Source organism: Bactrocera neohumeralis, chromosome 2 (assembly GCF_024586455.1).
Source record: "Bactrocera neohumeralis isolate Rockhampton chromosome 2, APGP_CSIRO_Bneo_wtdbg2-racon-allhic-juicebox.fasta_v2, whole genome shotgun sequence".
NCBI classification, from domain to species: domain Eukaryota; kingdom Metazoa; phylum Arthropoda; class Insecta; order Diptera; family Tephritidae; genus Bactrocera; species Bactrocera neohumeralis.
Window position 1 is genome coordinate 64184635 of NC_065919.1, and position 22363 is coordinate 64206997.

At 37.1% G+C, this 22363-nt stretch overlaps 1 protein-coding gene across 9 annotated transcripts in view; it reads right to left on the reverse strand.

Moving 5' to 3' along the window:
* Positions 1 to 2987: 2987 nt before the first annotated feature.
* The window catches only part of LOC126760336 (serine/threonine-protein kinase 32A), a 225723-nt gene continuing 206347 nt past the window's right edge, over positions 2988 to 22363 (reverse strand). For 7 of the 9 annotated variants that reach the window (XM_050475928.1, XM_050475942.1, XM_050475909.1 and 4 more), the window contains 9 exons: positions 17981 to 18653; positions 16851 to 16906; positions 14409 to 14574; positions 12142 to 12212; positions 11630 to 11718; positions 11503 to 11540; positions 5761 to 5886; positions 5520 to 5701; positions 2988 to 5456 (listed from right to left, as the gene is read on the reverse strand). In XM_050475928.1, the coding sequence (XP_050331885.1) occupies positions 4626 to 5456; positions 5520 to 5701; positions 5761 to 5886; positions 11503 to 11540; positions 11630 to 11718; positions 12142 to 12212; positions 14409 to 14574; positions 16851 to 16906; positions 17981 to 18035 (1614 nt within the window). In that variant the 5' untranslated portion in view covers positions 18036 to 18653 and the 3' untranslated portion in view covers positions 2988 to 4625. The remainder of the gene's footprint in view (positions 5457 to 5519; positions 5702 to 5760; positions 5887 to 11502; positions 11541 to 11629; positions 11719 to 12141; positions 12213 to 14408; positions 14575 to 16850; positions 16907 to 17980; positions 18654 to 22363) is intronic. The other 2 variants (XR_007667194.1, XR_007667193.1) reach the window with 2 other exon arrangements.

Below are 22363 nucleotides of genomic sequence, written 5' to 3' on the forward strand. Positions count from 1 at the left end.
AGCGCCGACGTTGCCAAGACCAGTGGAGACCTGGTCGGTGGTAGTAAGGAGCAAGGCTCTTGCCGCCTCATCTAGGGTGGTGCCAAAGAAGGTCGTTAAAGAAGTGGGACATTCTCTTAGCGTGCGTATGCACGCATTGAAGCCCATGAAAAGTGGCGGTGTGGTCAACCGTACCCCTTCAATCAAGGAGAGGGAGAAAGTGATCAATAACACAAAGTTTGGCGAAGCAGGTCTGAGTGTGACCGTTAACCGAAACATGGGGCAGAGGATCGTTGTGCAGGGTGTGCATAATGAGATTCCGCACAAGGAATTTATGGAGGAACTCTTCCAGCTCAACATTAAGGAGCGTTGTCCTGAGGCTAAAAAAGCCGACACCAAGATGGTAAGACGCCCCTGGAAGGAGGGGGGTGATGGTAGGACGAACGTAGTCCTGGAAGGAGCGGACAAATTGATGTCCCCCCTTTTAGAGGCAGGAAGGGTCTAAGTTAAGTGGTTCTCCTTCCGAGTGCGTCCGGATAGGACTTCGATCACCTGGTTGTGGATTGTCGGCCCAGGTTCGATGTCTGTCGGAGGTGAGGCCAAGAGGGTCACAAAGCTGCCGGTTGCCGCAATGCCCCGCATTGTCACAACTGCCACTTTAAGGGTAAGCTGGCTGGACAAATCGGGGGTTGTATGATTGAGGGTGGGTGCGGTGTTGCCTTACTCCAGTAGCTTTACGCCACCAATGGTGTCGTTAGGGGTCTCCCTGGCAGTTTTAGGGTCTTTACGGATCTTGGGGTTAACGTCGCAATAGTTGTGAATAATCCGAACTAGGATTGTGTAGTTTTGGACTCTTCACAGCTGGGTGTTTGCGTTTCTATAGAAGGGGAGTTCGGTAAAGTGGTTGTCGCTAGATTGTGCTGCAAATCCAGCGAACCCCTAGAGCCATGTGTTAGGGAAGCGGTATTTCTAATACCGATGGGCCGAGGGGTGCGAGTGACATAGATGTAATACCATGCATCAAGCGGCAAGCTGAGCATTTGATTTTGGGTGGGAGGTTATAGGAGGAATGTCAGGCGTTTGAGGCGAAAATTTCAACGTGCTAAACGGTCCAATTGTGATAGGTTGTCTCAGATTAGGTATGATCTTAGTATTGAGATGAAAGAATACAAAGATATGTATCCAAGGGTCAAAGAGTAACAATGGAAAAGATGTATAAGGCGAAATAAAGAAGATCCCTGGGGCCAAGTATATAAGATCTGTAGGGGTCGTAGAAGTGAGGATATAACCTATCTTTGCGTTGGTGACACGGTGTTATCAACATGGAGTGAATGTGAAAGTGTTCTATTGGGTGCGTCCTTCCCCAGGTCGGAAGCACGGGCACCTCAAACAAAAGAGGTGCGTTACACACATTACATTAGATGATGGGGAGTTAGTTAGGTCTAAACGGTCCCCAGGCATTGATGGTTTGAACGGAGAGATATGGAAAAGCTTATGGAAGTTCATTCAAGAAATCCTGGAGGCCATTTATGAAAAGTGGATGTTTGATTTGTAAGATCAAACATTCAACTCAAAAAGAATCTTTAAGTTCTAACCGCTGGTGGAAGAAAAATAAAGACCTGAGAATTATTCATTCTAATTTTTATTTTGTATTTTCATTGCTTATATACTATTTTAAGAATTTTATCTTATATGTGTATGTTGGTATGTATTGTAGCATATTGTTTATGCTACATGATAATAGGTTGTTTTCAAGTACAATTCAACCTATATGTGTGTGTGTGAGGGGTACTTTCCACGTGAGTGGAAAAATGCTAGGGTTCCAGTACAGGGAAAAGAGTTATGGTGGTACGACTTCAGGAGCTAACGCTTGGCATGTGGTCGGATAGTCAGCACGACTTCAGGAAAGGACGCAGAGTAGAGGATGCCTGGATATACATATGGCCAGAATAGTGTTAGGGAGAATATCAACAAATATATCAAGGGGACATTTGACTATCTAATCTGGGATCGGCTGATTGAATGATTGGAGGAACTTGGCTGTCCTTTCCGGACAGGAAGATCTCTATCGTTGAAATGAGTAGGAGTGCTGAGATCGGATCTGTAGTCCATATATAAGAAACCTCAAGATAGACTCTCTGCTGGGACAGCTGGAACCGCTCTGTAAATGTTTTGCATATAAGCTGGTGACCTTCTTCTTTTAGTTGAAGGTCATTTACGGAGGGAAATAGAATGGGTGGGTGGTAAGTTTTTAGAAATTGTTTACAACTGGGGCGTTGGTGTGAATGTTTACATATCAATGGATAAAACGATAACGATGCTGCTGAGAGGTAAACTGTCGCCGGTTCGTCCATCAATCGTCCGGGTGAAAGGGGTCAATATCAGGTATGTAAAGCAGATCAAATGTCTAGGGCTGACCATGAGTGAAAGAATGAGCTTCACTTCACACTTGGCAAATGTGAAGGAGTGAATACAGGCAACCGTGGGCAAAATGCGATGCATTTTGAGGAGGTCGTGCTGTTTGCACTATATATCGTGGCTTATTTGTGGCCTGTGTCACTTATGGACGTTGTTTACAGTGGCGTGGGAGGGAGTGCGATGACTGATTGTTTGATGACAGGTGATGTTTCGTTCATTCACTACAGCCTGAAGAAATGCTAGTATACCGGCACTCCCGATCGCGAGCTTCTCCAACTACAAGTATTTTCTTACCAAATTTAAACCCTCTTTGTTTTCTATTTAAGTTTTAGCTATTACACAGCTTTTCACTTGCTTTAGTTTTTAAAAGTTGCCATTTTTATCCGGATTCTCAAACAGATCTTTGCGACCAAACAAATATCTTTCTCAGTGCTGCCAGTCTGTTTGAGCAGTTGGTATAAGGTGCTCCATTGGCTACTCTGCATCGCTTGGCTAATCGAAGACTGCTTGTGTTATATTGTAGTATATACTTACTTACATACATCAATCTTACAGATCATTGACTATTTTATTCCATGTGATAACACCGCTTTAATTTTCTCATCTGTCTTCATTTTCCGTTATTATTTATTGTTATTTCTTAACTACATATCTGTTTCCATATCGAAAAAATATTTATAACTAAGTTAGTGGTGGGCTTAAAATTACATTCTTTGGTTTCTTGTCTAAAAGTTAATTGATTTTCAAGTCACTATGAAAGTTACTTAATTTAGGTATTTAAATACTATTAAATCTATTCTAAATGTCTTTTAAATCGTTAAAAATCTATTTTACGTTATGTACATCTTATATATATATAAATAAAATATATTACAGCTGCTGAGAGTTAAATTAAAAATAACTTTAGACATTTTCTTCGACTTAAATAAAAGTTAATATTCTTTTATTTATTATACTATTATCTATAATGGAATGTTAATTAAGGGTTTATTCCTCAAATGCTTATTTATGATTTTTTTAGTTATAAAAAAAGTTTTCAACATGTTTTAATTTTTTCTGGATAGTGAAATCTTTTTTATTATAAAATATTTCTCTGTTTAAAATTGAAATCTTAAAGCTGTGGTTTAATTGCTCTCCACTTGTGTGCTGAGATTTTAATAATTTTCAATTCGCTTGTAATCACGGTTGCAAATAATGCATTTAATGCACTTTAAAAATGACATTTAATTTTTTTTACTTCCTTATCCCAAAATTCTTAATCAAAAATCAATAAAGTTTATAATTAAAATTTAAAAAAGAAGTGGTTTTTGCATATTTAGTTATTGTTTTTAATTAAATTCCGCACTTATACATTTAAAGTAATTATATTTTATCAGTTCCTAATTTTGATTCCTATTTTGCAATTAAAAATTAAATTATATATTTTTAATCCCAAACATTTTTTAAAAATATTACATTTTACAATTTTAATTCCAATTAAAAAAAAAATATATTATATTTGGTTTCCTTTTATGTAATGTATATATAATTATGTTTTTAATTTTTCAATATTTCTTAGGTTCGTATTTTCATCGCAGCTATTTTTCACACCATTAAAATCATAATGCAGTATCAAAATTTCAATGATTTTATTCTCCTCAGGAAAAAGTACTCTCATTAAAATAAACTGTTAATGGGCGCGCTCAGTATCCATATAGTTTTCAGTCTATAACAGTTTATAAAGGATTTAAGAACACAAAGAATTATTGATGTTTCTTTCGAAGATTTCTTCAATACTGAAGATAAAATTTTAATGGCAAAGGTTATAAATTATGACTTCAAATTTTCACCTTTTCCTATATTCCACTAATAATTTCACCTGCCAAATCAGACTATCGCTATGACCTCCTTGGCCGAGGGTCGCACGCTGAACCCGTTTAAGGTGTTTTATTGTTGTCCGTCAGATTATCAAGATCTAGGAAGGTTTTTTAACCGAAGCAACTAGGACTGCTAGAGTTTTTTCACATTTATTGTAATTTCAACATATGCATAGGAGCTGAGAGGGTACATGGTTATTAGTGAAATTTAACAAAAGCGCCTTCCATTTCGCATAAAAATTGTGCCTAAAAGTAGACTTCCATTTTATATTTTCAAATACTTCATTCGGTGAACTTAATTATCGTACATATAATCATGTTTTTTCATTTATTTCCTGTATAACCTAGTTATGATTAGCCGCTACAGTTCGTCTACACCACATTCGCATTTGCTGTTGCGTCAGCTTTTCTTGTCATCACTGGCGTTCGTAACGTAATGGCGTTTGATGTCGACGGTGAAGGTGTACGATCGATAAATTCAATAATTTCGCCATCCTTTATGTTCGATGAAAGTTGAATTTTGGTCTGCGGCGGCGTTGTTATTCCCATTATTGGGCTGTGATGTTGGCATTTCGTACAAAGCGGTGGCAACGCTGTAGCTCCACTCAGAATGGTTGTACTCGTATTTGGTGTGGAAAGCGTGTGACTACTTAATGCATTTATTGTTGTAGTAATGGGCACGTATGAATTGGGTTTTGCGGCCAACGCGTGGCTAGCTGTAACATTTCCATTCGTCGCCGTCGTAGTCACACCAACAATCTCGTCGTTATCACCATCACCACTAAAATGCATCGTCGTTGGCTTCTCTTGGATTGGCGCTAAACTAGTCACGATTGAATTCGCCATAGCGTGTTCGAGTTCGCGCTGCCAATCGTTTTCTTTCTTTTCCATAGCCTTTCGTTTCAGTTCTTTATATCGATTGTAAACTATAAACTCCTTGATGAGAATCGTTTCGGGATCGCTGTCACGTTGTGCCGATCGCTGTTTGGCTAAACGCTTCTTTTTCTTATGCAGCGGTCGTGTTTCGACAATCATTTCTTCCAGTTCTAAACAAGGATCACAATTAAGGTGATCCTCAGGTGGCTTGAATGGTGGTTTAGTTGTTTTCTCGAGTATACTTTTGAAGTCCGTGTGTCGTAGAAGTGGTGTTTGTTGTATCTCCTGCTGAGAGCTAATACGTGCGCCGGGATGTACACAGAGCAGCTGTAAAACAACAAAATATGCGTGTGTATTATTATTAATTTTTACACAAATGTAATATCCTACCTTTGTCAGCAAATCGATGAAATTATGACTCCAATAACGTGGATAGTGCACCGGTGCTGTTAATATATTTTTTACCTCCGCCAATCCCGTATGCGAATGCACGATAAAAGGTCGCACATTGGCACGCATCTCATATGCAACTACACCGAGAGACCACCAGTCGACCGGAAAACTGTAACCCGCTGAAATTGTTTTTTTTTTAATATTACTTAAACCAATCAATGTACCGAGTGGGGCTTACCTATTTCCTCTAATGCACACATGAATACCTCTGGCGCCATATACGGTTTGGTTCCAGACATGCTGCATGCAAGTCCGTCCTTTTGCAGTCTTGTAGCTATATTAAAATCAGTCAAATGTGCGTGTCCTACAATTTAGAAATAGAAAAAAAGAGACACAGCATGATGTTATTAATATTAAGAATTAAGGCACATACATAAGTAATATTCTAAAAACAAAGTCGAAACAGATTCGAGTTAACTGAAGCTCAGTTATTAATTTTTGTTTTCCAAAAGTTGTGAAACTGCATTGATATTCATTCTATAGTGCCTCTTATGTTTAGTCATATTTTGGATTATGTAATTTCCCTTCTAACTTAATCATATAAGATTTTGTGAGACAGAATTCGAACAACTATAATTCTTGTAGTCAGGTGATAGCTATTATTATCTATATACATACATATGTATACTTTTTGGATCCCTCTTTAGAGAGTCTGATAACTCGATATAGGAAATACCTCATATATTATTTGCCTTGTTAATACTTTCGACTTTCCCAAGCTAGCATCTTCTGCATGGACTGAATTCTTGGGCTTAATTCTTAATTTGAGGGTTTGGGAACGGTTTTATTAAGTGTTTTACTCAAGATGGAGACTATGTCGGAGAATAAGGCCATTCCATCTCATCAAATTTGATTCGGACTTCTCCATTTAAACAGCACGTCGGTTGTCGTGATCTATAATTATTTCTACGACTAGTACTGGCCTCATGCGAAGCGTCCATCCACCTTTGTTAATTACGATAACATGGAAAAAGTTAAATAAACAGTGCCTGAATGTCGTTGTGTTTGTATTAGAGAGAGAGAGCAAGGGATCTCTATATCTGTGCTGTGTATGAAGCGTGCCATTTAATTTTTCAAAAAGGATGTTGGGGTGAGGTCGGAAAAGAGACAAAGTAACTATGACAAACTAACTGCCCGAGTTCGGGTAAAATTATAATATATAGTGGTTTCATTTCAAAAAATGTTCTTCCAAAGGGGTTACAGTCCATATAGTATAAGCTATCACTCCCCCTTTTGTTCTGCGTCTTTATTTCGTGCTGCAAATTGAAAGATCTCTAAGGTTTAAATCACTTTGTATAGTTAGCGGATTCTTTGAAAAGTCTTGTCATAATAAAATTTCCTCAAATGTTTGACATCTCTTGGTCGGACAAAAACTAGAGCCCGTTGTCGTTACCAAGGATATTGGACAAATCGCTATTTGGATAGAGAAACATTTAGATAAATTCTGCATTGAATTAGACAAGAGTTATGTTATCTTCTAGCTAAAGATAATAGAATCAGAAGCGCAACCTTCTCTCACATGAATCAAAGCTTCAAAATGAAGACAATCTTATAAATACTAATGATGGTAAAAATAGTTTAGTGAATAAACTGATTATTTGAAAATGTATTAGATAGACGATATTTCGTTCTGGATATTTACAAAAAATTTTCCGACTACGGTCACTTTGTAGGTGGCTTTGGGAATTAAATTAAATTAACACAGCATTTTGTTCGTACCTCAGCATGGCATGCGTGATATAAATTAAGTATTTAAAAGAAAAAAAAATTAAATGTGACATCTCACAGCGAATTGAAAACAATTAATGGAGCTGGACAGGGATCAAATTTTCAATAGCGTAAATATGCAATTCACACACATGAGTGGCAACGTAGCATTGCATTTTCACATGTGCTTTTTATTAGTGTTTTGGGAGACCAAATATTTGGGTTGCAAACGTTAAACGAGTGTATATTGTATGTGTATATGTTGGTGTGTCAATATGACCTCAGCACATGGAATGTACACAGATTGAAATGAATTTTATGTTTACCGCTGGGCACATATTGATTGGCAGTTTTCCGAGAAATTCGAGTGAAACACATACGCATCATCATTCCTATTCAAATGAAATTCGCTAGAAAGCTTTATTGTTGTTTTCAAATGTATATTTTTCTATCAGGAAGTGGCATCTAAAGGGTGATCCAAGCAGAGGTACTTCTTTTTCAGTATTGTTTGGCATTTCATCTTGGAAAGACTTACGCCTGAACAACTTTTACAAATCGTTCAACTTTATTACGAAAATTCACGTTCTGTAAAGAATGGTTTCACGCGCTTCGCTTAACTTATCGGCACCATAGTCGGCCTACTGAGCATACTATTCGTAACACCATTACCCATCTTGAGAAGCAGCATTCATTATTGGATAATATTCGATTGAATAGACCACGTTCAGCACGCAGTGAAAAAAATATAGCAGCCAAAGAGTGCACACGAAGACCTTGGAGAGTCGGTTCGGCGCCGTTCGCAGCGATTCGTCCTGACGTATGGAACCCCTTAGCGCATTTTACGTCGAGATCTTAAATTGAAAGCACACAAAATACAGCTTGTGCAAGAACTGAAGGCGCTCGACCTTCCTAAACGACATTGATGCACTTTGTAGGCTCTTGAAAAGTTCCAAGAAAATGCGACGTTTTCGAGCACATTTCTGGCTCAATGGGTATGTAAACAAGCAAAATTACCGCATTTGAGACGCAGAGCAATCTGAAGAAATTCAAGAGCTGTCATTTTATATAGAAAAAACAACGGTCTTACCGGTGGAATCATCGGTTCATATTTCTTCAAAAATGATGCCGGTGGGAACGTAACCGTCAATGGCGACCCTTATCGCGTCATGATAACCGACTATTTGATGCCTGAAATTGAAGTCGGCGACTTTTGGTTTCAACAAGACGGGACAACTTCTCGATTGGCCACAAAGATCATGTGAAATCATACCGTTAGACTTTTCCTAAAGGGAAATGTAAAGTCTAAAGTTTATGCAGACAAACCCATCTCGTTTCAGACCTTGGAGCAAACCATCACGCGTGTCAGTCGTCAGTTACCAGTCGAAAGGTTCGAAGGAGTCATAGAAAATTGGTGAGTAATGTGTCGAAGTTCACGCAATTCCTTACTTCTATGAGCGCCATTCATTTGGGAGTGGCCAGAAATATTCTTTTACTTATGGCTGAAACAGCTAACGACTTCTGGTCTTACACCAAGAATACTTTGGCTAGCCAAAAACCGATTGAAGGCAAGCTAAAGTGAGATGGTGAAACATCACTCCCAAGGATTGTGTGTTGGGTTTTTGACGTAAAAGACAAAATATACTGAAAGAAATGTTATCGAAAGGTTTTGTGATCGATGTATGAATAACTAAATCAATGTTAAATAACTAAATTTTACTTTGCTTAAAAATGTATTGTCTTCTTTGTATGTTAAAGATCAAATGAAAGGTAACAATAATTTTGCTTTTTATAGAACCAATTATGGCGTAAATAGTACTTATAATTGTATTGAACCATTCTGCTACAAGTAAATAATAAATATTTTAAATTGAACCGTCCCTCCTCTATCAGTCCCATATTTATCTACTACAAGAGTTCAAAGGCCTTTAGCTCAACAGTTAATGTAAACTTTTCTGAATGAAAGCATAGCTTTACTATTCGACATAATCTCCATCTTGACTATTGAATTTGAGGTAACAGTCCACCAATATGTTCATACCGGTTCGATAGTATGAAGCTTCGAGGTTCTTAAAAAAGTGGTTTTTTTAAAGAAATATTTTTTCAGCATGCAAATTTTTGTGTTTCGGAAAGAGGAAATAATCGCTGGGGAATAAACCTGATGAATACGTTGGGTTAGGAACTGGTTCATACCGTAATTCCGTCATTAAATGGTCGGTTGCCTTGGTGAAATATTTGTAGTATATCGGTACTTTATGATGAAATTCAGCAAATTAGTACCAGATGTCAAGACTGCTGAAAAGCCATTATCAAAAAATTTTGTAAACAAAATAGCAGAGGCTTGACTTTGAGACCAGTAACTTGAGAACGGTTGAATGAAATTTGTCATTGTTGTCAGTCTGGAAACCCATGTCAATTATTTTTGCAAGTATTAATACTACATCTAAATTTCATTTTCTAAGTTCTATCGTTAATATTTCAAAATTTTATGAAATTTCATTCAACCGCTCTCAAGTTACTCGTATCAATTAAATATTTTAAATTCAAACCGTGCCTTTACGTTGGATCCTCTTTAAGTGCAAAAACTGAAACTTCAGGGGACGTTTGTAAAAAAATCAAAAATTGGTAAATATCGGAGCCCGTTTATATATACCAGTATATACATTAAATATGTACATACATGAGAGACCCTACAATCTGCGCTAACTACCGTGGGATAAGCCACCTTAACACCGAATATAAGGTTCTATCAAACATATTGTGTGAAAAGTTTGGCTTTGCACCTGGAAAACCAACAGCTGACCAGATATTCATCATGCGCCAAATCTTGGAAAAGACCAGTGAAAAGAGAGTCGACACGCACCACCTTTTCGTCGATATCAAAAGTGCTTTTGACGGTACGAAAAGGAGCTGCCTTTATGTCGCGATGTCTGAATTTGGTATCACCGTAAAACTAATGTGGCTGTATAAACTGGCGTTTAGTCTAATCAAAACTCTCCATCTTACGACTTCTTCAATCCACTGCTGGAGAAAATAATTCGAGCTGCTTAATCGATCAGGTACAATCTTCTATAAGAGTCTACACTGTACAGCTGCTGGCGTAGGCCGATGATGTTGATATCATTGGCCTCAACACCATCTGCTTTATCCAGAATGGATAAGGAAGGAAAACAAATGGGTCTGGTAGTCAACGAGGGCAAGACGAAATATCTCCTGTCATCAAACAAACAGTTGTCGCACTCGCAACTTGGCCCTCACGTCACTGTTGACAACGTCTGATTGTGTTTAACGTGAGATCCTGCTGTCGACAGCTTAACTCAACGGTGCTCAAAAGCACAACGGATCAATACAATGCGTCAATCAGCGCCCTGAAAATTGGGTAAGCATTTTCAGTACCAATTGGCAGTCTGGCATGGACACACTAACAACCTTGGTAAGGTTCGAGGCCCATCTAAAACCTCTGCCGTACTTTGGGCCCGGCACCCGGTTGCAATGCAATTCCACATTCGACTGACAAAGTCAGTTCTTCCCGCGATTTGGGTTTTAACCACAGCCACCACGAATCTCGACAAAGGGCCAAACCCAATGAGCACACTGGAGTTACCTCCAGGGGCTACTGCTCCCCGTGGTACCAGATTAAAGTCTTTGGTATGACCTTGTAGCCGAAGCTACGTCCAGTTGAGCTTCCATACAGCTCTGGACTGGTGGCCAGGATCTTAGTCGCCTCTTACGACAGACATGCCTTACCGCGGGTATATTCGGTTTCCCCTCGAACCCGGAGGGGTCCTCCCGTAGCCGCAGGGGGACGTCACTGTTGACAGTCATAACTTTGAAGTCGTAGATAATTTCATTTATCTTGGAACCAGTGCAAACACCTCCAACAATGTCAGCCTGGAAATCCAACGCAGGATAAATCTTACCAATAGGTGCTACTTCGGACTGAGTAGGCAATTGAGAAGTAAAGTTCTCTCTCGACATACAAAAACCAAACTCTACAAGTCACTCATCATCCCTGTCCAACTATATGGTGTAGAGGCATGGACGATGACGATATCTGATGAGGCGGTGTTACGAGTTTTGGAGAGAAATGTTCTGCGAAAGATTTAAGGTCCTTTGTGCGGCACGCTGTGATAACTTAGCTATAACCTCGTAAGCGTTGTCAACGCAAGTAAAGAAGATATACACACAAATATTAAAGATAATTTGATACACTTACCAGCACCATCCAAAAGAATGTTATCTGGCTTGATATCCCTGTTGAAGATATAGAAAATACAAAGTATAGAGACTTATTAGTGCATACACATAGTGTTTTTATAATGAAATGGACTCATTTCACGCACCTATGCACCACTCTTTGCTTCTGCAAGTATTCTAAAGCACTTCCCAACTCACACACTAATAAGGCAACACTTTTTTCGCTGAATTCCACCTGAAAAAATATTAATAAATTCAAGAATATTGTGCCGTTAACATATACATATGCAAAAAAAGGATCTCTACATACATACATATATACATACTTAGAGCTTAGGCAAATATTTGTTGAGACGGTGTCGGTATGTTAATAGTGTCGGTATCCATTATAGTAATCGTATATAAAAGTGTGTGTATGTACTAGGTATCTATGAATATACACATGACTATCAAATCATAACTTCAGTGTGTTGAAGGTGCTCTTTAGCCATATATGATATAGTAAGGATATGAGTGTGTATGCACTTGAGTGTTTGCTACTTTAAAATAAATATATCATGTACAACTTATATGTATGTATCATATTCCCATACATATATATATATATATAAATATATTAATACGTGTATATGTACATATTATAAATAATTGCACTCACCCGATTCTGTAGATGATACCTTAAATCACCGCCAGTCAGCAAATCACACACCATAAATAAATCCTCCTCATCTGGGTTGACCGAAGTAGCAAATGGCAAAAGTGAAAATATTTACATACATATATGTACATTCGTAGGTATATATGATTATATGTATATTAGAAAATTATAACAGAACTGAAAGCTAACCAATATTTACGAATATATGATTCACAAGGTGTATGCGCCTTTAATCAAGGTTGAATATATTCACAGTTATGCATTGAATGAGAGAAATTATGGAAACTTTTTACATAGTAGAATAAGTGCATATGTACATACATACGAGGGTTAATCGATATGTACATAACCCAAAACTCAGCCGATAGGACAATATTCGCCTTCTTCAAAGCAGGTTTACCGAGTGAGTCCACTGTTTCTACAGCATTCTAGTGTTTAGCAGTTGATCCATATTTTGCCGAGGGATTGAAACAGCGTTCAACACTGCTGTAAAGTGGTCTCATCTGTGCATTTGCTTCCAAAAAAGAGTATCGAATCACCTTAACACGCAGTCTAAGGTAGTTAGGTAGAGTGCCTGTCTGACGACGCACCTAGGCTTTTAGAACACCCATTGCGAAACCACCGCTCACTTTATTGGCTGCTCTCTGCTTCTGATAAAGTTCTTTAGTACACAAAATTTATCTATGCGACCTCCGAAAGAAAGTCAAGAACTTATACAAAGCTTTGCACTCGTCAAAGATGTTTTATAGACTACTCTTCTTCTACTCGTACCTCCTGTCAGCTTCTGTTACTGTTAACGCTCCGACTAGATTTGTTATATCATTCCTTTTGATTTTTAATAATCGGCATGTGAGACCCATATTTCGTTCATGCCACGTTTGCTTGCTGATTGCGCAAGTTAAGAGTTCACTCCTAATATGTTTGCCGATTAAATATCTACGCATAAAAGTAGCCAAAGGCTTATAAATTCCCCATTTTCCGGAGTCTAATTGTAGAGTGGTACCTGTTCTGCCTAGTTTACCTGCTTCACAGTTACCTGTGATATAACTATGTCCTGGAGCCAATTTTAGGTTCGTAGTGAAATAGGACTTTAGTTTCAAAATAGATAAAGAAGTTATTTGACTATTTTTGATGAAATCCTAATAGATTCTAGTTATTTCAGAGCCACAGATAGCCAGTATATATAAATATAAGCCTTGTCGTGAGCACACTCCTTGTCAGAGCAGGAAGGCTTTCTTCAATTTCTGTGATTTACATTTTACTGTAGACGGAAATCGATTTTGGTATCAATTTTTGAACAGACCCTACCCTCCACTCGATTACCAAGTTTGGATCTTTCCATAAAGATACTTATCTGTGTGAACCTGTCCACCTCTTCCCTTTGTGGAAGGAAGGCACAATACACACAATATTTGTGGAACTAATTTTAGTTACATTCTATAGGATTACGAAAATCCGTGATATTGGATAAAAACTGGAACTTATTTAGTGTCTTAGAATGTCACTTATTACAGTGGATTAATAGAGAAGATTCCTTCAGTGTCAAAGCTGACTTCGCTACCGGTTGCTTACAGAACAAATTTGTTGCTAGTAAATGTAAAATAACGTTTAGTGCTTGATTTGTGCTAAGAGCTCCACTGATATACTCTATATATGTATATATCAACTGCTCTTTGTAAGCTTTTCATACGCCGCGTAATTTCTTTCCATTATTGGCCACCATACCAATATACCTTACAACATCGGTGTAGAGCCAATGAGTTACCCTAGGCATTAATACCCATTTTGATCCCTCCATGCTTTCACAGGAATAAATTTCTGTTGCTGTTTGAAAAATACTAGTTCTGCTTTGCTATCATTTACCATACGTTTGTCCGAACGATACGACCCATCGAATTTTGTCGCGGTCTAAACAAAACTACGAATACGATTTGGTTGAAATTTAGGTAGTAATTGTCTACGAGAATATTCCATCTGATAGTGGATTTTCCTTGAGATAGTAAAGCTATCGGCGCAAGTAATAAAGGAACCATCCTCGTGCTTATGCTTAGACCGAATAGAAATGGTAAAATTATGGTAATTTTTTATATGCATATACATATGTACATATGTTGGCGATGCGTGAAATGCTTGAAAATGAAGGACATACATATTTACTATATGCATGAAAAAGTTGATGACCACTTGTGAAATATACTCGCACATACTGAAAAGTTTACCTGCACTCTAGCTTTTAAACATACTCTCATTCACACGTACGAACTTACCTTGAAATGAAAACCACAGATTCACCAGAAATGGGTGTTCTAGCGAGGCAAGCAATTCCACTTCTTTGATAACACCACCCAGGGCACCACGCGACTCGCACGCCGACCGACTGACATATTTCATGGCATAGAGTATGCCACTATCACGTTTCTGTACGATGCACACCTGTGCGTTTGATTGGTTGGCCGGGAGATGCATATCAAAGCGAGTTGAAAAGTGGAATAAAAGAAAAAACAGAAACCGACATAAGTGAAAAATAATCTTTTGCGGTTGTGTGGAAAATTATGACGAAGACACCAGTTGTGTTAACATTGATAAAGCACATAAACCCACTTTGTTAGCTTGTTAACTAACGGTTCAGAGTGGGTGTCGTTTTAGTTAATCTATATAGAAACCAATTCTTTAAAGTAAAGTATAAAACTAGTTTTTGAAGAAAAGAACCTGTAGGGTAACGGTATCCTGTTTTTTTGAGTAAAATTAAAAATTTCGCGTTCTTAGCTCTTTAATACAGAGAGTTATAAAGCAATTTAATATTTGTACAATTATAGTCTGATCTAATCAGCTATAATAATTCCATGAACTATTACAACTAATAACCACTTGCGTCTCCGGTCTTGATCCCCTCAAATAGACTGACCGAAAGCACAGTGATAATACTGATTTAGAACTTGCTGACTATGTGTTCAAAACTACATTATTTGCATTCTGCTTCTTTATTGGCGTAGATACCGCTTATAGCCGAGTTTACAACAGCGCGCCAGTCGTTCCTGTGTTTTGCTGTTTGGCGCCAATTGGAGATTCCAAGTCTATCTCCACCTGGCCTTTCCAATGAAGTGAAGGTCTTCCTCTTCCTCTGCTCCCCCCGGCGGTTGCTGTGGGGAATACTTTCAGAGCTGGATTGTTTTCATACATTCGGACGACATGACCTAGCCAGCGTAGCCGCTGTCTCTTAATTGGCTGAAATAGGTCAATGTCATCATATAACCAGTAGTGCAGCTCATCGTTCCATCGAATGCGGTATTCGCCGTGGGCAATACGCAAAGGACCATACATTTTGCGCAGAACATTACGCTCGAAAACTCGTAACCTCGATTCATCGGATGTTGTCATTGTCCATGTATCTGCACCATATAGTAGGACGGAAATAATGAGTGACTTATAGAATTGGTTCGTCGAGAGAGGATTTTACTTCTCAACTGCCTACTCAGTCCGAAGTAGCACCTGTTGGCAAGAGTTATTCTGCTATGGATTTCGAGGCTGACATTGTTGTTGGCGTTAATACTAGTTCCACGATAGACAAAATTATCTACGACTTCGAAGTTGTGACTGTCAACTGTGACGTGGGAGCTAAGTCGCGAATGCGACTGATTGTTTGATCTACAGGAGATTTGTTTTTTTTTCTACCAGATCCAGTTTCTCATCCATTCGAACTAACGACGCGGATGTTGAGGCAAATTATGCTCCAGCAGCTCTTATAGATTGAAGATTATTTGCTCCAGCAGTAGATTGAAGAAGTCACAACATGGGGAGTCGCCTTGTCTGAAACCACGTTTGGTATCGAACGTCTCGGAGAGGTCATTCCCGATCCTGACGGAGCTTTTGATATTGCTCAACGTCAGTTTACACAGCACAGCAGTTTACACAGCCCGGATACCAAATTTAGACATCGCGACAAAAAGGAAACTCATTTTCCTGCTCTCGAAGGCGGTTTAAAAATCAACGAAGAGGTGGTGCGTGTTGATCCTCTTTTCACGGCTTATTTCATATCGGTACACTTGGTACAATAATTTATCTGGAAAAAGTATTTTTCGACTTTTTTGGGTAAAATTTAACTTTTTAAAACGCCGCTATTTTGTCAGTTTTCGATTATTTTCGACTGTAGGTCATTGTACGGACAATGTCTTATAGTGAAATTGTTTTTTTGATTTTACTTACGAAAAAGGCCAGAATCATTGCAACTGTGGAGAATCATATTTTTTAGTGCCCTACGATATCCGGTGTAACTCTAAAAATATTTTTTTTTTTCAAAGATTTTTCTAAATTCTAATAATATGTATAAATATATCCTTACAATTCAAAAACAATTTTTTTAATCGTTTTTGTTAGTCATACTAGGTGTGCTCTTTAAATAGTTCAATTAGTTGAGACAATTAGGAACGTATCTAATTAAGCTATTATCATTAGTATCTGATAATCTAAAAAATATTTTTGTGAAATATAAATAGTACTTAATTTTTGGGGACTTATGCCTCAATCTATCGTCAATTAAATAGTAAATGAGATAATTAGTGAGCTAATTATACAAAAACCTGAAGTTTTCCTAACATCTCAATTGTGGTCTCTTTAGAAAAAAGAAACAAAAAAAAAAAAATATAATACATTTGTATTTAAATTACTATTTTTTTACGTGACGTAATATATAATACTTGTATTTGACTTACCTTGCCAAAGCTCCCTTTACCAATCGCCCGCAATATTTGAAAATGGTCAAAATTGACTATATGTACAAGCAAATGCCGCCACCATTCATGTAAAATAAAATTGAAAAAATCATTTTTTAAAAACTGAGGTGAGAATGCTGGAAATGTGCTTAGATGTGCTTATTTAGGTAATTGAAGTAAATAGTAATACTGATTACAATGGGGCAAGTTGAACAACTCATCAAAAAGAAACGGGGAATTAAAAAGATTAGACACGAGAAAATAGTGTTCCATCATGACAACGGACGTACTCTCTAGAATACAGTTCTCATCAGAACACTTTATCGAAATCGGCTTGATACAATTCTTTTGGAATAGAATCCACAAACAGCCAGAAAAATTAATGAAATGATTACTACTATGAGCAAAAAATGGTAAGACTTTGTTCATAATTAAAAAATGTTTAATTTGTTCTTCAAAATCTATGTCGTCTCCCTTGTCCCTAATGCACTTGCGCCAACATCAATTTCCGGAATAGAGCCTTCAATGGCCGTAGCGATTCGCTTTAATTTTTTCAGTTGACTCAAAACAGTGTACTTGGAGTGGTCGTTTGACCACATGAGCATGGTTTTACTTGATTTTTCGGAACGTAGAGAGACTTTTACTTTACAGGAGAGCATTCGCTTCACTTCCTTCATTTCTACTTGTTCCTCGTATTTTGGCTGTTCATAAAAAGTAGTACTTTTTTAAACTACCTATTGGGATGTAAGAGTAGGTATGAATCTGTAGAAAAAAAGGTGTTGCCAGAAATTTTAAAATATCTCTATATATTCAGTTAATAATTATTTCTAACATGTTTAGGTTTAGAAAATTTGCTAATTGAGTTAAAGTGCTACCTGAAGTCCTCAAGCTTTATGTGTGTGATTGACTTTATATGCTAGGAATAGCCCGTGCTATTAAATTTTGTGTATATTTATTCCAATTTTTAAGTGTGCCAACGATCGTTACAATACTTAGAATGTTTTACAAATAAGATTGAAATTATAGTATAATGCCTCTCAAATTAACCATAGCATAAAGCACATAATGAGAAATTATGAACATATTCACTGAAAAATAATCAATTTCCTTCATAAACACGCCAGACTTACCATCTTCATCGCTGAGAAGACTTGCATCCGATCTGCTCGACGAATTCGCTCCCATGTTGAATATGTATATGTGTGGTATATGTTGGTGTAGTAATTTCGTGTTGATTTAAATAAGCGTCGTAAATTTTCCTGCGCTTTACGTTCAATTATTATATTTGTTATATGGAGTTGATTACAATCAATTTGTTAACTAATGCTGACGAAGCGTAATGTGCTACGAGTACATGATTAATGTGTTCGCAAAAAATATGAGTACTTATGGGTATATCCTTTTCAGAGAAAAATTCCGCCTTTCATTCTCAACGGCTGCTCACTGTCAATATGACTATAAGCGAGAACATTAAGGTGAAGTATGTACCGATTACCAACAGAGTTTCGCACTCTACGTTAAATGTTCGCTGTACCTTCAGTGTCAGAACTATGAACGCTTGTCTTGATTGATGAGTGCGATTAAGCATTGACGCTGCTTCTGGTGATTGAAATATCTTAATTTTTCCGGTGTCTCTTTTTGCTGTCTCCAGATGTATGTATGCTTTATATACGTATACACATATGTTTGTATGTTTTTAGTTGGTTTCCGTTTTGACACTTAGTTTTTTAAAACACATTAGCTTGCTATACATATTCCATGTCTCAAAACAGGATATTCCGCATCATATAGCTGAAGTCGCAACTGTAAATACATAAGAAAATAAAGATAAAGATGTAAATATAAAGCGCAGCTTAGCAGTAATGGTGATTGAAATGTCTGTGATGGCATTACTGCTTGGGAAAAGTTCTACATATGCATAAAGTTATCATTAAGTTTAGATTTATTTAAAATCAAATTTGAATCTGACTGGTGAATGTAAACCAAATATAGTTTTCCTATATTGGTACGAGCTCTTTTATGTAGATTCGATTTTTATATCCATGTGCCTATTAGTGTGTGTTTTTGGCAGGTGGTCTTTTTCAACGAGAAAATTTCCATTTGGAGCATGGCTACGGAATCATTGATAATATTGCAGAAATGTTTTGGGAGTCTACTTTATCATCAAAACAGGTATTTGAACAGCACAAAGCATTCAGTGAAGATCGTGAAGTCATCGAAAACTTGCCACTTCTATTAATGACGAGAAATTGAATTATTGCTGATATTCTTTTTTGCAGCCAACTTTTGCACTTAACTTGAAAAGCGTTTGTTTGTAAACAAAATCTTAAATTTTTTGGAATAGCTTTTCTTTGGTGCCTTATCGATGATGGAAGATCGAAAATAGCATTTTCGGCAAATTCTACCGCTTTGCTATCTTCTTCTTCTTTACTGGCGTAGACACCAGCGTAACCGCTGTCTTTTAATTCGCTGAACTATGTGAATGTAGTCGTATATATCGTACAGCTCATCGTTCCATCGAGTGCGATATTCGCCGTGGCCAACGTGCAAAGGACCATAATTCTTTCGCAGAACCTTTCTCTCGAAAACTCGCAACGTCGACTCATCAGATGTTGTTGCCTCTGTACCATATAGCAGGATGGGAATAATGAGTGATTATAGATTTTCGAAGATTGACATATGTGTTCTTAATGTTTTTACAAAACAAAATTTGCTTCGTCGTATAAACGACTGTGATTTGCTTATCAACCATCAAAAAAATGATTAATTTTTGAAGCATATTGTTACTAGCGCCGAAAAGTGCGCTGTTTTTAAGAATGAGAAGCTCAAGATCTAAAGAGGATGAACCAGATCAAATCACTTCGAAGGTCGGTAGTCACAAAAATGTTATGTTGTTTGAATTTCAGGGGATCGTTTATTTTGAGTTTTTGCCCGACAATATCACGATTAATTTTGAACTGTACTGTAATCAGCTGAACTAATTGAAAGATGCACTCAAATAGAAGAGTCTAAAATTGATTAAAAGGAAATGAGTAGTGTTCCATCGCTTAATGAGAGACCACATACAAAGTTGATGACTCGTTAAAAGCTTTTGTAGCTTGATTGGGATGTACTATCACACCCAACATATTCTCCATACCTTCGAGCTATTACTTGTTCCTGTGTCCGCAAAATTTTTTAGATGGAACGACCTTCACTATCTGGACTTCAAAAACTACTTGGACCAGTGTTTTGCTTGCAAAGTTTAAAAATTAATTAGTGTGAAATCAATATCCTACCCAAAAGATGGTAAAGGCATTAGTTCAAAATAGGGAATATATATTTTTATATATTTTTAGTAAACATTTATTTGCCCAGCATTAAGCTACCAAGTATAAAATAAACAAAATGCTAACAATCGAATAAACCTACAAGAAGAAATGCTTTAATTTTACTTATTTACACAAATACATTTAACATCTGGACCTTCAACAATTCGAAAGATTCCAACTGAGATAAGTGTTTTCATTGTCCTTTGGACGAATTAAGATAATTGAATCATTGTGGTTCCAATGGAATTGTGCAGACAAAATAAATTTGTTGAATTACAAAATCTACTTACTTGACTCTGATACTCGTATATTTTTTAGGGTATTTGAAAACTGCGAAGTGATATTTCAGAACTAAAGTGATGATGTGAAGGCTATTGCGTAGCAATGTTGAAAACTTTAATCGTTGGCAGCCAACAATTTGCGGTCAATCGGCTTTGTAGAAGCTTCAAATTACTACTATTCTCCCTTTCTTTATGGTAACGTGTGTCACTACAAGCACTTGTAATATATAAATTTATTTGGGCATCACGAAAGAAAAAAAAAAAACACCACAAAATAGCTTAAAATAATCCTGCGGGGCTTGTACTAATAAGTGAAATTACATTCACAGTTGTTTGTACTACTATGAACGAAAAATAGTAAGACTTTATACATAATCTAAAAATTGTTAATTAATTCTTCAACATCTATGTCGTCCCCCTTGGCCCCAATACACTTGTGCCAAAGTTTTTTCCAATTTCCCGAATAGTTTTCAATGCGCATAGCGACTCACGTTTAATGTCTTCAATTGACTTCAAACGGTTTCCCCGGAGCGGTCGTTTGAGTTTGCTGAATAGCCAGAAGTTACACGAAGCTAAATCAGGCTCACCGATATTGAAAATTTGACAAAAACTCACTCAAAGAGTTAATGCAGAAAGACGGTGCATCTTAGTGGTGCAAAAACCAGAGTTAACGGCTCATAATTCCGTTCTCTTTTTACGAACAGCTTTCTGCAAACGACGCATAACCCTCTAATAGTATTTTTTGTTGACAGTTTGCCGGTCGGAAGGAAATCGGAGTGCACCACACCTCGCAAATCGAGGAAAACTGTCAACATAGCCTTGATTTTTGCCCTGCTTTGACGTAGTTTTATCGGATTTGGCTCATCTTTGTCAAGATATTCGGCCGATTGATCGTCTGTTTTTGGATCGTAAGCATAGATCGAAGACTCAACGCTTCCTGGCATTGTGGTGTCGAAAGGCATTGTTTCACAGACGTTAACGCGACGATGTTTTTCGAAAAAAAATTAGTGGTTTTGGAACCAATTGCGCATTCACTTTTCTTAGGTTCGAATGATGTTTCAAAATAAGTTTCACTGCTCTTTCCGCTATTCCAACGATGCCAGTGAGATCTTTGATTGTTAATCATCGATCCTCATGCACCAATTCCTTTATTTTGTTGATGTGTTGATCATCAATTGACGTTGATGCTCGTCTTGTACGTAGTTCGTCGCCAACGCGTTTACGACCCTTTTTGAATAATTTGTACAAATCAAAAACACTCCTAATAAAGAATTATCACCGAAGGCCTTTCCAACATTCTTCTATGTACATACATAATACAGCAGTAATTCATTGCGTTATTAACAAAAATATTAATATTTTCGTTGCAGTTTCGTTTTTGTAAACTAGACGGCATTGGGCTACCAATAATAGGAAATTTTTTGTACATATTCTTATCGGCTGCAACGCCAAGATAATTACATTAGCGCTGTGTAACTATAAAAATATCTTTCCCATAATAAACAACCGTTAAATTTCTGCAATTTGTTCTTAATAAAAGTAACATTAAAGCATGCGCGTCATAACATTTGTAAACATGTAAGCCATCAATGATATAAACATTATTTACTCAAAATTCTTATAAATAAAGAAAAAAAGCAAAAGTTGAATGCCTTAAAGCGGTAAGCAGTGGTGTGTTGCTTGCCTGAAACTGGCTTTAGCAATACAAAGTTGTGAAATTTTTCATTCTGATGTTGAAGTGTACCCAAAACGCTCAAAGTTATGATATATGATAATTTGATTGTTTTCTTTAGGACAAATAATGCGCCTTTTACAAGTTTCTAAGTATGTGCCGGAAATTAAATGGTTCCTGTGCAAAATGGTCAGCTCAACAAAAAGCTTGATAGGACGGAGGGATGAAAATTCTAATATGTTGAAGTTA